At 42.9% G+C, this 15,284-nt stretch overlaps 1 protein-coding gene across 2 annotated transcripts in view; it reads left to right on the forward strand.

The window, feature by feature from the left end:
- Nucleotides 1–15,284, forward strand: part of PALD1 (phosphatase domain containing paladin 1) — a 237,769-nt gene that overhangs the window by 163,575 nt on the left and 58,910 nt on the right. For both annotated transcript variants that reach the window (XM_083148482.1, XM_083148483.1), the window contains 3 exons: nt 1,935–2,075; nt 4,361–4,432; nt 6,519–6,659. In XM_083148482.1, the coding sequence (XP_083004608.1) occupies nt 1,935–2,075; nt 4,361–4,432; nt 6,519–6,659 (354 nt within the window). The remainder of the gene's footprint in view (nt 1–1,934; nt 2,076–4,360; nt 4,433–6,518; nt 6,660–15,284) is intronic.

Below are 15,284 nucleotides of genomic sequence, written 5' to 3' on the forward strand. Positions count from 1 at the left end.
CCCTGCAGTGAGTGACCATGTTAGGCCTCTTACATGAGAAAAACTTCATTTAATAGATTTGATTCTAAGCCATTAGTACCCTGATACAGTATTTACACTAATGTACTTTATAAGATGTTTTAGTCTCCTTCTAGTTCTAGACTGTATTATGTAGGTGCACAGTTTTAATGGCAAACATTTCATACATAAGTTAGTTTGGAGTATGTTCAATTAGTCTTGCAAAAGCAAATGTTCATCCCAGAACTCCCACAGATTACGGCAATGTTTACTCATGAAAAATGCGAGATGCCGTTAAAAATGCCGATTCATGGAAGTGCATGAAATAGGACGAAAATCTGGACTCCAAAAAAATGACAACTGAGACAGCAGGATCGTATAGGCTTGTACTGATGCACTTTAATGTGGAGGTCCCCACTTACTCAGGGTCCCGGCCCTGTCTGACAATCGGGTTAATGCTTTGGCCGGGGGAATTTATATAAAAAGTGTCCTTTGGCTATGGCATTAGCCTGCTGACTGTTTGGGCCCAGTGCTGGTTCTCAAAATACTGCGGATCCCTACTCTGTTTGTGCCCAGTATTTTGGGAACCAGGACCAGCCCGTGAGCCTTGTGCAGGTTATAGAAATACAGGGGAACCCCCCCCCCCCTGTATTTCTGCAACCAGGACCAACTCAATAAGCCTAGGGCTGGTTATTGACTAAACGCCATTTAAAATAATAATAATAATAATTTTTTTCTATTTTTGTATCAGAACAGCATTGCACAGATCAGTCGTACATATTTGGCTGCCTTTAAATACAGCCGCTATATATGAACAGCTACAACATTGGAAAAGACGAATCCGGTTGAATACGGCAGATTAGTAAATTTGCCCTATTCACGGTTCGTATTTTTGCCTTAATTTGGCCAATGCCAGTCATATAGTTTCATACTGCGGAACGTCCGCGGTCCAGATTCTTCGTAAATTTTGCCCATTGTCTGTGAGCCATTTGGATACCTAAGACAAAGTCCATGGTAAGCCCCTGTCTGTCTGTTTGGGGTGATCTGGAAAACTACTAAACACAATTTCTAGTCAGGAGTCATCAGTATTATAGGAAAGTCTTTCCCATGAGTGTGTCTGCCCCCTGCCTCCACAAGTATACCTCTGACCCCCTTCTCCATTAGTTACTCTGCCTCCTGCTTTCCACTTCCCATGTGTACCTCTGCACCCTGCCTGACCAAGCATGCCAAACAAGATTATTTACAGTATATCTTTGTGATGAATATTCTCTAGATGAACACTGATCAGAAATCAATGCCCATACCACAGGTATGCTTAACAAAGAGCACCACTGTAGCTCTTGGAGTATTCTGTGTAGAGCCAGATCATTAATTACATATCCTAGGTCTAAGACTATTGCGTAATGTGGTAACTTGATTACTCTAATCCACAGGTTCGCAAACTCCGTCCTTAGTACCCCTTAACGGTTCAGGTTTTCCAGGTCACCTTTGGATTTTTAAAACGTGACACATGGTGATGCACAGTGCTCCTGTTCTTAGGTGTCCTGGTAAATGTGACCAGTGTTGGGTCCTGAGGACCGAGAGGGCAGATACATTAAGCCTGGAGAAGTGATAAAGTGGAAGGTGGTAACTCATCAGCCGGTAAGCTACGAACGTCAAGGTACAGGCTGGTTTTCAAAAATGATAGTTAGGTGATCTGATTGGCTGCTGCATTATTACCTTTCACTTTATCACTTCAACAGGCTTAATAAATCTCCCGCAGAGTTTAGAACCATTGCATCTGTTTTCATGTTGGTCATTTTGCTATGTGCTTAGGGCCTCATAGTGTCATAAAGATCTCTGGTTTGGAGTGTTATTGATCTGTGCTGTGTGATACTGAGCCAGCTGTATGCAGAACATTGCACCAATGGGAATTCATCATCTTCTCTATATTGCAGGATTTTGACATGATTCACCAGTCTATGAAGAGCACACTAGCAGAAGACTCCAATGCAGCTTTTGTATTTAACTGTCATGGAGGCAAAGGAAGGACGACAACGGCGATGGTCGTTGCATTACTTACTCTTTGGCATTTCAATGTATGTACCAAAACTATATAATGTAGTTATTACCATTCTTTTAATTATAAAAGTATTTCAGCTATTGGTTAGTACCACTTCCCCTACTATTAAAGGAGTCGGCATATGCATAGCCACTACAGTCTGCTTCTTGCTCTGTCCAGCCCTGCCCCTCTCTTTCTGCTTCACTGCCCCCTTCTCTTTTATTGCTCACACAGTTCCCGGTGGCCGGCTAGGTCCTTCTTGTTTATGATAGATTGAGTCTGTGTTTATGGCGCTGAATTTCGAGTGTCTGCAGCACTGGTCACTAGAGTTACTCCCTTAGTAACTAAATTTACAGTTTGAAAAAATGGTGATTAGTCACTTTGTGCGCTGTCACCCTCCCAGTGAGGCCCGTGACCGTTAAATAGACAATCACCTTTCTATTTATAACCAATGAAAGTGAGTTTGTTGGAGACATGTAAAAAAATGAGAATCCAGAAATAGTATAATATTGTAAAGGTGACAGATTTATTATTTTGAATAAATCTGTTACCTTTACAATATTATACTATTTCTGGATTCTCATTGTTTTACATGTCTCCAACAAACTCACTTTAATGGAGAGCCTCTGAAGAGGTGAAGAAAAGTAAGATAAGGAGAGTAAACTTTTTGTATCTAAACTCACTTTCATTGGTTATATATAGAAAGGTGATTGTCTATTTAACGGTCACGGGCCTCACTACGAGGGTGACAGCGCACAAAGTCACTAATCACCATTTTTTCAGGCTTGGTCCTTCTGTTTGTAACTTTCTCCCTCGCAGTGGAAATTGAAGGAAGTGCAGCTCACGCCCTGCTTCTCAGAGCATACTGAAGATTAGTTATTGTTGTCATTATTTTATTCTTATTGTTTTTATTATTATGAACTTCTTTTATTTATAAATTGCCACAATGTGTCCATATCATCATACGGTGATCTTTTTAAAACCAATTCATTTGGCATGGGGACAGAATGCTTTTTACCAAAACAGGCCTGTATAAAGAAGTGACTCCAACAGAGAGCATTTCTCTCGGTGCAGTTGGAGTCACTTTTTTATTTTGGTACTTGTGTAATAGCACAGCGCCCGGCTACGCTACGTTTTCAGTGTAGGCTAAGCTACGCTGTCAGCATAGCCCAACAGCTGCCTAGCGTAGTTAGCGTAGTGACTCCGCGGCAGCTCGGCTTTTTCCCCGGCGTCCATGGCAAGCCTAGTGAGCGCCACTCACACAGTGTTGGTAACCACCAGATCCCCTGCGGATGCCGGCGGAAAGGGGATCATGCAGGTGCCGGCAGGGAGATGCTCCAGCTGTCTGAGACGCAGGTGTGTCTCAGTAATTATTGCGGCAGGGTATGGAAATCCTGCCCGTGTCTGCTTCAGGGAGAGTCTCCTTTTCAAACCCCCACTATCCTCACCACACTTTATAACATCAACTCCACACCGACGTGGATAGTGGGGGTATGAACAGGTCGGTGGGGCGCGTAAAGCGTCCCCTCACGGGGCTCGCTGCGCTCGCCAAGCTTCGGGCTGACGTGGATAATGGGGGTGTTTCAGGAACACATATCTGACAGGGACGCTGACTACGCTGGCCGTGGGAACACTACTTCTGACTGACTACACTAACTACACTGGCCGCGCGAACACTACGCTGATTCTGACCAGGACGCTACCCTAACTACGTAAGGGGCGCCGTGCTATTACACTAGTACCTGTTTATTTTTTGCAAAAAACCTACAGCGGACATCTTCAGCTGGCCCTACTGGGGAAATAACATGTAACTGGCACTAAATATGTGGAAGGACAGAGATTATACACAAACCTTGTTTAATGCACAAATGCAAGATACCTCATTCAAATATAAAAATATTCCAATATACGGAATAATCTGTTATCGAAAATTCTTCTGATCCCGAGCATTTTGGATAAGGGATAATACTCAACCTGTGTGTATTGCTGCAATGTGGTCACTTGTGCATGTTTGGTGCTCCAGTGGAGTGGAAAAGCTGCTCAATGCTTTTCTATGACTCACGGGTGCGAATTATATGCATGCGCGTGCCGACAGAATCCCGTCAATCACCGGGTATGTTGCACATGGCGATTGGCACGGCAACTATGAGATTGGCTATTTCTGTAACTTTTATGTTTCCCCAATCATTATAGCCATCAGTGCGAGTGGACGAATGGCAGGCTGTGTGCATGTAAGAGGCGATAGAGCGGCTGAGCAGAGTTGGCCTATTGACAAAGCAATGTGTGATCCCTTCACAAACAGACTCTTTATCTTTATTGCAGAGCATTCCTGAAATTAGTGAGGATGAAATTGTAAGTGTTCCAGATGCCAAATATACCAAAGGAGAGTTTGAGGTAAGACTCTCCGTGTAGTCCAGTGTTTTCTATCAGCGTCCTGACATACAGTCCGCTAAATGTGGCTTTTTCAAATGAGATTGAAACAGATATACAGTATGTTGAGGGATAGTTTGAAGCTGTCATTGCCCTAGACATATGGCAACAAACACTGCTGGAAATCTGCATGCTCTAGTGCATCACTGATAACTGCTGTAGTGGGACAAAGCCCATGGTTCATATAATATTTCTACTATTCAGCCAGCTACAAGATGCAAATAAAATTATATAAACCTGCCAGGAAAGCACATTGGTATTAACAAGATATAACATTCAGTTTAGTGTTTCACGTTATACAAAGATGCAGGTTTAGTTGGTCTATGCAATAACTAAAGGCCCCCATACACCTGAAAGACATTGCACCCAATCATACAATTTCGAGGGATTGTATAATGGATTGTATGCAGATTGTGTTCATATCGCGTGCACACAATCGTGCAATGCACGGTCCCGCGGGTTGGAGGATTGGTCTTCTGGTCAGACGTGCTGCACGTCTGATCAGTTGGGATGGGGAGCTGATTGCATGTGCTTTTAAAGCACATGCAATCTGTCTTTCGAAGGGTCAGACGGCAAGGAGGACGTGCTGTGCTGCCGTCAAGTCACGTGTCCCGCACGGAAGCAGGATGGCAGATTCATTAAATAATAGCTGCAAAATGCCACTGTCAACATCTCCAGTACATTTGCACCTATTGTGGTCACAGACGATGAAATGTACCAAATAACACCAATTTTTTAAGAAAAAAAACCTTGCATCAACCCATTACTATTAAGCCAGCTACAAAATGTGTCAAATGTATGCAAAACCAAATAACACAAAGTAACAATGGAAAACTGCACTATTCCAATATAACTGCACGTTCTGTAGTGGTTGAATTCCTAATAGCCATAGGACATATAAGATAGGAACTGTGTCATGTTAGTTTAATTATAGAATATAGAAAGGTTTTTGCTGCTCTGTTTTTTTATTTGCCTGGTTGAGAATCAGTAGAGACTTTCCTTTAAGCGGCACATGGCATGGTTGTGAACTCAGCCGTTATTATCATAAGGGTAAATACCATCTTAAAACAGGCTATTTTAGCTATTGCCAGACCTTTTCATGCCACACACTTGGTGGACAACTTGTGGTTGAGGCTCCTGTGTCGGCATGCACAGGGACTAATCCACATCTTACAATCTCACTTCGTGTTTAACTTGATCCAGTGCCAGGTTCTATTTACTGCTATAGGGATACAGCCCAGTGGAGATTTGCGGCAGGCCACAAAACGACCTCCTACAGACTGCTTACAGGAAGTAGCCCTAAAACACACACATTGCGCTTCACTTTTCTGGCTTACAAAAGGAAAATTATGTTTCTCCATTAAACATTTGCTGTAGCTACTATGAAGCTGTTGACCACTATGTCTCAAGATCTGTGTTAATGCCAGGGATGTGCAGGCAGGGGAAGCAGATCCTCACCTACCATAATGATAAAAATAATACAAGGAAGATATTTATAACATAGATTATGTGTCATAAGTACCTGCTTGGCATTATTGAAATGATTTTTGCAGTGTAAATGCAGCTATACTGTATGTGGAAGTGAGGCAGTGAGACTGTGAGAGCTTTGCCTCACTCTGACCATAATAAACTGGCTGATGTGGGCAGTTGGGCCAACTTGCAGGCATTCAAGATGGCTGCCTTGAGCCAATCATGGCTCGCTGCATCTTAACCACTAACTATTATATATTTGTTATTAGTTGTCACTCACTTTCTTTTTTTCTTATTAATCTGACTGATGTTATTTTTAAATGAAGTGTAGTAGTGGTTCATAAAGAGAAGACAGACATGTCCAATCCATGTGTCCTAACTCTTTTAAACTTTACTTTACCCTGTAATTAAAGAAGTAATTCACCCTCACCAATCGATTTCTACTGTCATTTCTGTGTCAGAGCAAATAGACTGCAGATTGGTTTAATCTGTTGTGTCCTGTGGCTCATTTATCCCGCCGATACAGACAGTCCAGTGGTAGATGTAATGTTATCTCTTACATATGTATTTAATGTTTCAGGTAGTCATGAAGATTGTTCAGATACTCCCCGATGGGCACAAAATGAAGAAAGAAGTAGACATGGCACTTGACTGTGTTAGTGAAACGATGACTCCTATGCATTATCACTTGCGAGAGATAATTATAAGCACTTACCGGCAGGTGAGTAGTACTGTTAAATGGCATGCCCCGTTGTGGCTCGCCCACATTCATACCCGATGTACTCATTCATTCTGGGATTGAAAAAAGTCAATACGATACTAATACATGAGACACAATTTGATCTAATTTGTGTACGCAAGATGTCATATTAAATATTTAGGAATGTATACAATAGGACATGATTTTAGAGATGTACGCTACATCTGTTACAGCGGCTGTGCAAAGATATGGTAATGTTGCATCCGCCGGGATTTGTATTGAGACTCCCCCTGGCGGCATCTTTGAGCTGCCATTTGTGTACAAAGTTGCAACCATCTGAGACACATCGGTGGAACATCCACTATCTGAATAACCATATGGCCGTGCAGGCTAGCCACTGGAGTAAGTCACTGCAGTTATTGTAACTGTATATAGGATTGCAGCTGCAAGCATTTACACAGCCATGACACTGGTGTTTTAGTAGCCAACTCCCGATACCACGGTAAATGGTGCCTGACAGTCAGTGTGCACATAAATCCTCACTGTGCCAGTAGTCACCAGACCAGGACCTGTCCAGTACTACTCCAATAGATGCGAAGTGGCAGAAGATCTAGTGATTACCACATCCATGAAGTAATGGCACTTATGCATCCTTGAAAATGTTTCCTTTCTACTGTAATTTGAAAATGCCAGTGGCGGTTCTTGAATAACAAGGATGTTTTGTTTGGTTTTGACTGGAAGATTGTGTTAAAAAATGTGGAAGGGCATTGCTTTTTTTGCAATTTACATTGTTACAATTATAATACTAACTATCTTACTGGGACAGTGGTAGTGATTGCTAGTGTCCCTATGGCTTACATCCCCAGCATATCAGAGGGGTCTTTCACATCTTCTGAGAACCTGGCATTGCACATGCGCGTAATGTCAGGTTCTGGATGCTGGAGGAGGCTTTGGGAGTAGGATAGGAGTGTGTCCTTGGGTGCAAAGTAATTTTGGTACTTGTTTCCTAGCACGGCCACACCGATTTACATCGGGGTGGTCGTGTCGGAAAAATCGGGTCGATCGCATCGCATGCGATTTGGTCGCATGCGATGCGATCGACGCGACCGATTTTCGACCCGATTTTTTTTTTAATGAAATGTAAATCGGGTCCCTGGGACCCAATTTTACATTGGATTCAATGTAAAATATTCCCAACCCCCCCAAATTTAACGGCGTACACCCCACCCCACGATAGACGCCAACCCGAAGCGTGGCGAGCGCAGCGAGCCCGCGAGGGGCGGCGGTGCGCGTCCTCCGACCTTTTCATTCCCCTACTATCCACGTCGGCGTGGAGTTGAGAATAGAATAGTGTGGCGAGCTCAGCGAGCCCCGCAAGAGGACGCGTATACCTGTGAAGTTATACGCGTCCCCTCGCGGGGCTCGCTGCGCTCGCCACGCTTCGGGCTCGGTGGCTCACTGCGCTCGCCACACTATTCTATTCTCAACTCCACGCCGACGTGGATAGTAGGGGAATGAAAAGGTCGGAGGACGCGCACCGCCGCCCCTCGCGGGCTCGCCACGCTTCGGGTTGGCGTCTATCGTGGGGTGACGACGGGGACATCTATAATGTGAAATGGGTCATATTGGCCCATTTCACATTTTTCACATTTTCTCACTATTTCAATGTTAAAAAATATTTTAACATTGAAGCCTATGGAAAAATCGGGGGCATCGCGTTGGGACCATTGTTAATGGTCCCGACCGACGCGATGCCCCCGATATTTTACCTTTCCCGACACGATTTCAATGTTAAAATGTTTTTTAACATTGAAGCCTATGGGGAAATCGGGGGCATCGCGTCGGTCGCGTCGGGACCATTGTTAATGGTCCCGACCGACGCGATGCCCCCGATATTTTGTCCTAGCCGGCCAAGTGGACCTGATTTCAAAGGAAATCGGGTCCATCGTATGGATCGTGTACCTTAACTTAAAGGTACACGATCCATACGATTGTGGCCGTGCTAGGAAACAAGTACCGTAATTTTTACTAACAGAGAATGATGTAAACTAACAATGTTCATATTGGTCAGACTTAAGCCCCCAATTGAGAACAATAGGAACTGCGGTCTAAGCAATATTTGGCCTTTAGAGGGAGATTTCAGCAAAATCTCCTGCTTTAAGGACCCCATACTCTCACAATTCACCTGCAATTTGGGATCTTTCCTGCAATTCTTGCGATCAATTGCAACAAAAGAGCCAAATTTGCAGGTGAATGAAAGACGATGTGATGCACGGTCTTGTGCGCATCGTACCAGAGCACAAGCATCACACTGGCTGCACAAGCTATCTATTAGATTCCTTGTTCAGCTGGGCAGGCTATATATATCAAGGGGGAATCGCCGGTCACCACAGTGTATGGGGACCTTTGGACTTTTAGCACATAGTTCATAATAATTATTTGCCATAATATAGAGAAAATGCATAGTTTCAATGAAAAAACTGATAAAAAGGCCCTTGAGAGCTAGAGCACAGTGATGTTTAAGGAGATCATTGTATGCTGTATTTTGTATCCCTGTATTGAGCATGCCTGTGAAGAGCAGGAAATGGGAGTTATGCTGAAATCCAGTCACTAGAACACATCAATACCAATTAGGTTTCAGTTGGGTTCTGTAAGCTCATCTCCTGGCAAACTAGCACTGAAAATTACATTTATATTATCCAAGTGGCTTTTCTAATTGGAAGATGCATTTCTCTGGTGCGCACATTCCTGCGATGTGCGCGAGTTCCATGATACAAACTTGCTTTGGCAAATTTGCACTAAATTGAATAGGCCCCTCTACGTTATAGAACCATCAGCAATGACCAGTAAATCAATGGTATATTTTTGACTGGCAATTTAATGAAAATTACTCTTAAAAGTTGGATCTTATAACGGCAACATGTTGTCGATGTAATAAGTCTGTGACCGTTTGAAACCATATAGTCAGACTTTTCATTGGTTTATGTGGTGTTATTACTATCTGAATGAGATTCCAGATTCAAGCCCTATTTATATCTTGTGTGTGTCTATGATTATGTGGAGTGACATTTTTTTTGTGAATTTTTGCTAATGTAAGTAGCTGAAAGTGTGGTGTAGACATGTCATACACCTTGGCAGAGATTCTCAGTGGTGTCTGTGTTCTGGCAATGGTTTCTTGACTATTGGACCGTCGGGTTGCCAACTACATCCTTCTCACACAATTTTATAGAGCAAATGAGAAAAACATTTTGAGGGCACCTGAAATCTGCACTTGGGCAGTCTGCGCGCTTTCTTCGCTAATGTCAGACTTCGGAAAAGCAGTGCAAGAAATAATTTTTAAGGGTAGGAGGGTGTATTTACTGTGTGAAAGGGCAGGCAGCCATGTGCACTCTGCAGATGGAATACAGTTTTTCACCAACTTATACCTGGAGGATCTCTTCCTACACTTTTAATGACATGCACTTTGGGCCTTATTCAGATCTGCACGCAGTTCCGATGTTGCCCATCTGCGCATGCGCAGACAGGTATCTGCGCATGTGCAGGCATATGGTGCGTGCACCCACGGCGACCTTTCGGGTCGCCGGGTGCACGCACCCATGCCGGCGTGGGGGGGGGGGGCGGAGATGGGCGGGGGGCGCCGGGCTGCCCCATTACCATATGGGAACGCCCAGCGTTCCATGGGCGTTCCCATGAGAATGCTGGGCGTTCTCATGGAAATGAGGCAGTGACGCGGGTGTGGGGGGCGGGTGGCTGACATCACCCGATGTAAGCTGCCCGGCCGTATCCACGCCAGCGTGCACGCATATATACGCAACTGAAAAGTCACTTATATATGCGTGCACGCTAAACATCATTCGATGGTCGGTGACCCGAGCCATGCGAATGGATGTTTATGCAAAACATCGATTCGCAGCTGTTCGGGCGAAGCCGCACTTTGAGGGGGCGGCAGGGGGGGCGGTCGTTCGCCGGGCGGGGTTTGGTGGACTCGCAATGAGGCTAAAACTAACTAGTAGTTTAGATGTAAATCAATAAAAGATGTGCTTTTACAGTGAAAAAAAGATTAGAGATGTGGCATTGCGGATGGTGTAATGGTTAGCATTACTACCTCACAGCGCTGAGGTCATGGGTTCGATCCCACCATGGCTCTAACTGTGCGGAGTTTGTATCTCTCAAAAAATATACAGGTAGGCTTATTGGCTCCCAACAAATTAACACTAGAATGTCTGTGTGTGCGTGTACATGTGGTAGGGAATATAGATTGTAAGCTCTACTGGGGCAGGGACTGATGTGAATGTTCAAATATCCTCTGTAAAGCGCTGCGGAATGTGTATGCGCTAAATAAGAAACTGTTAATACATAAATAAAATAAATGTGATGGTTAGTTTGCTGAGCAGAGATCAGATGTGCACAATGAACCATCTAGGTGCATTTGTACAGAACATTGGTAAACCGGGCTACCATGTACAAAAGCTAGATCTAAGTTTTAGTGCTACTCTGTGTTATAATCTCAGTTACAGCATTCAATAACATATTTAACCTTAGATTTTCTTGCCTGTCTTACTGCAGATCCACGTTGATAATCCTAATTATCAGTTTTAATTAATTTGGCTTTGTGATTCTGTTTTCGTTACAGATTCTAGTTCATGTCTGACATCAGCAAAACCAGTAATAGATTCTTCGAAAGCATTGCTCTACATGTCATTGAAACTTTTAATTATGTCATAAGTGTGAAGGGTGGGATGCATGATTACCATGCTCTCAAGTAACATCAGACTGCTCTCATTATCTGCCAGCTGTTGGCACCACTTTTAATCTGCTTCAGTGCTCCCAGTACAGGGACACCTGCTGAAAATATTCAGTATGAGTCATGTCTCCCAGTCCTGACTGCTGTACTATATCTTGCCTTCACCGTGCTACATGAAGAATGAGCAGGTGGTCTGGAATGATTCATCGCAAAGATATCCAATATATGCTGCCAATTTGGGATTCATGAACAGCTTCATCTTGGATATTGACAGCTGTTTCATGCAAATAAGCGGATGTCTGGCATAGATTTAGGTTCAGATTGATATTCATGCCTATTTCTACCGGACCAGAGAGGTCTGTAAATGATCCGACTGATTTTGTAAGCAAGACTCCTGAAGAGCAGGTTTATTCCTTGAAAGATAAACCTGGGATAAGGATAAACTTGCTCAGTCGCAATAGCTCCCAGCTTTCATTTATCCTCTGTGTTTCCGAACTATCGGGTGATGCCCTTTTTTTGTTATTAGAGTGCAGGGCATCTAAATAACTCCTTGTCAGCATAGTTTGTGCCACAGATGGTGCAGTACTGAAAAAATCAAGTTATGAACAGAAAAATCTACAGGTCATTGATAGAATAGGCAAGTATGAAAGAATTTCAGGACCAGGTTGGAGTGTAGCATGATAAATAGGAGGTTTTAAGTAAGGGCAAACTTCATAATTGGTATTCTGGAGGTAATGGGTAAATACTGGTGGTCACTGCAGTGAGGCATAGCAGATGACAGATAGGAATATAAAAGTATGACTTAAGCATTACATAAAAAAAAAAAAGTATAACATTCTTTTTTGTCAATATTAGGGAAAACATACAAATGTATCCACATACATCTATTTTCCATGTGATACAAGTTGCGTTATACAAGTAAGCTCCGTAGTGCCTTGTAACTTTTCTGCAACTTTTGCAGGAGGAGTTCCAGCTACAGAGCTGTTTATAGGAACAGAGGTGTCCATGTGCATCTAGTCTTTCGCATTAAACAGCCCTACTAGTTGTAAGGTGACTTGGTATTGCCAAGAGTCTCTTGTGTGCTGTTTTCTGTTAAAAGGCACCTTATTTGCAAATCAGAGCAAATATGGCTCATAAGCAGCTTCTGCTGATTAAAGTGATATGCAACATTCTGTTATTCTGTGTTTTGACTGCGGCTGTGTCTGCATAAAAAATAGAATGTTACATGCTTCACAGACTAACAACACAAAAAAATGGTTGAAGATGATGCAACTGCAGTTTTTCCACTAAGCCTTTCCCAACCATTAGCTTGGGAGAAGCTATGTGGGTGAGTATCTCTAGAACCACAGAAGTTTTACGTTTGGGGCTCAGCATTTCTAGTAGTTAGAGGCAGGGTAGTGACAAAGTCCACATGAATACATCGGCTACTAACTGTCACAACATTCTTATGGGAATATATTCCACTTCTATAAGATTCATACATTTACCCCAATATATCTTAAGATATACCTTAAGCTGGCCATACCCTAAAGATTTATTGTCCGATCTCGCTGATTGGAACAAAAATCTGGTTATATCTGACCATTTCTGTCCGTTTTCCAGCATTTCAAAGCAAATGGTCCACTGTAATTTGCTCCCGTAAATTACCAGATTTTTGTTCCGACCAGCCAGATTAGACATTAAGGGCCAGATTCTCTAAGCTTCAAAAGTGATGAAATGGAGAGAGTGATAAACAGCCAGCCAATCCGCTCCTACCGGCCATGTCAGACTGTGTTTGAAAAATCTCATGCAGGAGCTGATTTGTTGGCTGTTTATCACTCTTCATTTTATCACTTTTGAAGCTTAGAGAATCTGTCCCTAAATCTTTAGGTGTATGCCCAGCTTAAAGCAACACATCACATAAGATATATCTACAGCACACACATTATATTTATAATTTGTCTTAAGATTCCTACTGAATTTAAATAATGGGCTGAGAAGTCAAGTTCAAATGCATCTTTTGATGTGCACCATTTTGACCATGATTACTCTAAATCATTATTGCAGCAGTGACAATCACTGGATATGACGTACAAAACACGGGACCGTGAATCAGATTGAAACCGTACATGAATGGCATACGATTTGACACCTCACGCGACTTATCGGCCTGAGGTGTATGAATTGAGTGAAGGCCCAAATCACACTAGTGTATGGGCACCTTTTTAGACTTAACATTCAGCTTCATGACAAAGTTTCTGATTTTAGAGGTAAAAAAACAAACCTTCCAGGGGCTGTTCCGTTAAAAGCTGTTTTGATTAATTGTTCCTAACCAGTAGTGGTTCCAGGTAATCACCCTCCTAATCTGATTGTTGGTTGGTAGATTTGGTCTTGCACCAATCGGAGTGCATTAAGAATGTGATGTGCTTGAGAACAGAGTTCTTGAGTTGTGTGTTTATACGAAAACGCTTTGCATACCCAATTAGCCTACCAGTATATTTTTGGGTTGTGGGAGGAAACCGGAGTGCCCAGAGTAAACCCATGCAAACACAGGGAGAATATACAAACTCTGCACAGTTCGGGCCATAGTGGGTATTGAACCCATGACCTCAGCGCTGTGAGGCAGTAATGCTAACCATTACACCATCTGTGATGCCCACGGATAGGTTTATCGACACCTGACTATAGTCAAAAGAAATACTTGAAATATTCTGAATTTCAGCAAACACTACCCACCTTCACTACAAGAAAAATGCCAAGGTAATTTCACTCAGTTTTTATCTTTTCTCCAATATTTTTTTAACTTTCTTAAGAAGTAAAAAGCTGTTGCGTCATGCTCAGTTTATTGGGAATAAAATGACTGGCTAGGCCACACAATTTATGTGAATTTCGTAGTTGACACCTTTGTCTTTTTTGATTTGATGACCATTTATGCAATGGGCATGCTGAATCTTCTGAACGGGATGCGGTCGGAATCCCGGCAGACGAAATACTGATGCTGGAATCCCGACCGCCGCAAAGCCGGCACTTTGTCCCTCTATGGTTGTCCATGACACCCATAGAGGGAGAAAAAAATAGTGTGCCGAGCGAAGCGAGGTACCGAGCCCGCTGCGTGGCGAGCGCAGTGATCCACGACCAACCTTGTTTGCATTTCGGCAGTCGGGATTCTGGTGTCGGTATTTCGACTGTCGGGATTCCGACCGCCGGCATTTCATACCGAATCATTTTGAACTATATCACCACATCAGTGACCGGGTCACCTTTTTTATTTAAACATATTTAGAACCAGCAACTATTAATTACTATGTCAACTTTTTAAGCTGAACTCAGTTCAGGATCCAAATAGGCAACTGTATTGAATCATGGCTCTGTTGTGCCCTTATCTGTATAAGGAAGTAAAACCTACAGAGATGGTCATTTTCTGCTTTTCCTCAGATACCTTACCCTTCTGTCTGTGATATCCGTGCAATTACCGGCCGGCTGATCAGTCACTTCCAGACCTCTGCTTCTGATAAAAGGCCCTTGAGCACAGAGAAACACAATGAGGCTTTATTTACAAGGTTCCTAACTTGGCTTGCCTTCTTTCCTTGTAGCTCTAGTACATCCAGGATAACATCACAAAGTGATATGATGACAAATTGTTATTACAGAGGTAGCGCTGTTTCATGACCATATGAGACAGGTCAATGTTTTTTGTTACTTGTTATTAACAGGATGTTATTAGTGTCAGGCCATCGACAGTTGATATGACTAACTTGCAGCTGTGACACAAATATATTTCAATTCACACTGAAAAGACCTTTATCTCGTGTTCCAGGGATAACTTCTTGTTTTTGCTTGTCCTTTCCTTGCAGGTTTTGCTGATCCTTGCTCAAACCCCCACCCCCCCCCCTTTCCCCATAAATTTAAATATGCAAATAGGT

Source organism: Crinia signifera, chromosome 6 (genome assembly GCF_055691185.1).
Source record: "Crinia signifera chromosome 6, ASM5569118v1, whole genome shotgun sequence".
Classification (NCBI taxonomy): domain Eukaryota; kingdom Metazoa; phylum Chordata; class Amphibia; order Anura; family Myobatrachidae; genus Crinia; species Crinia signifera.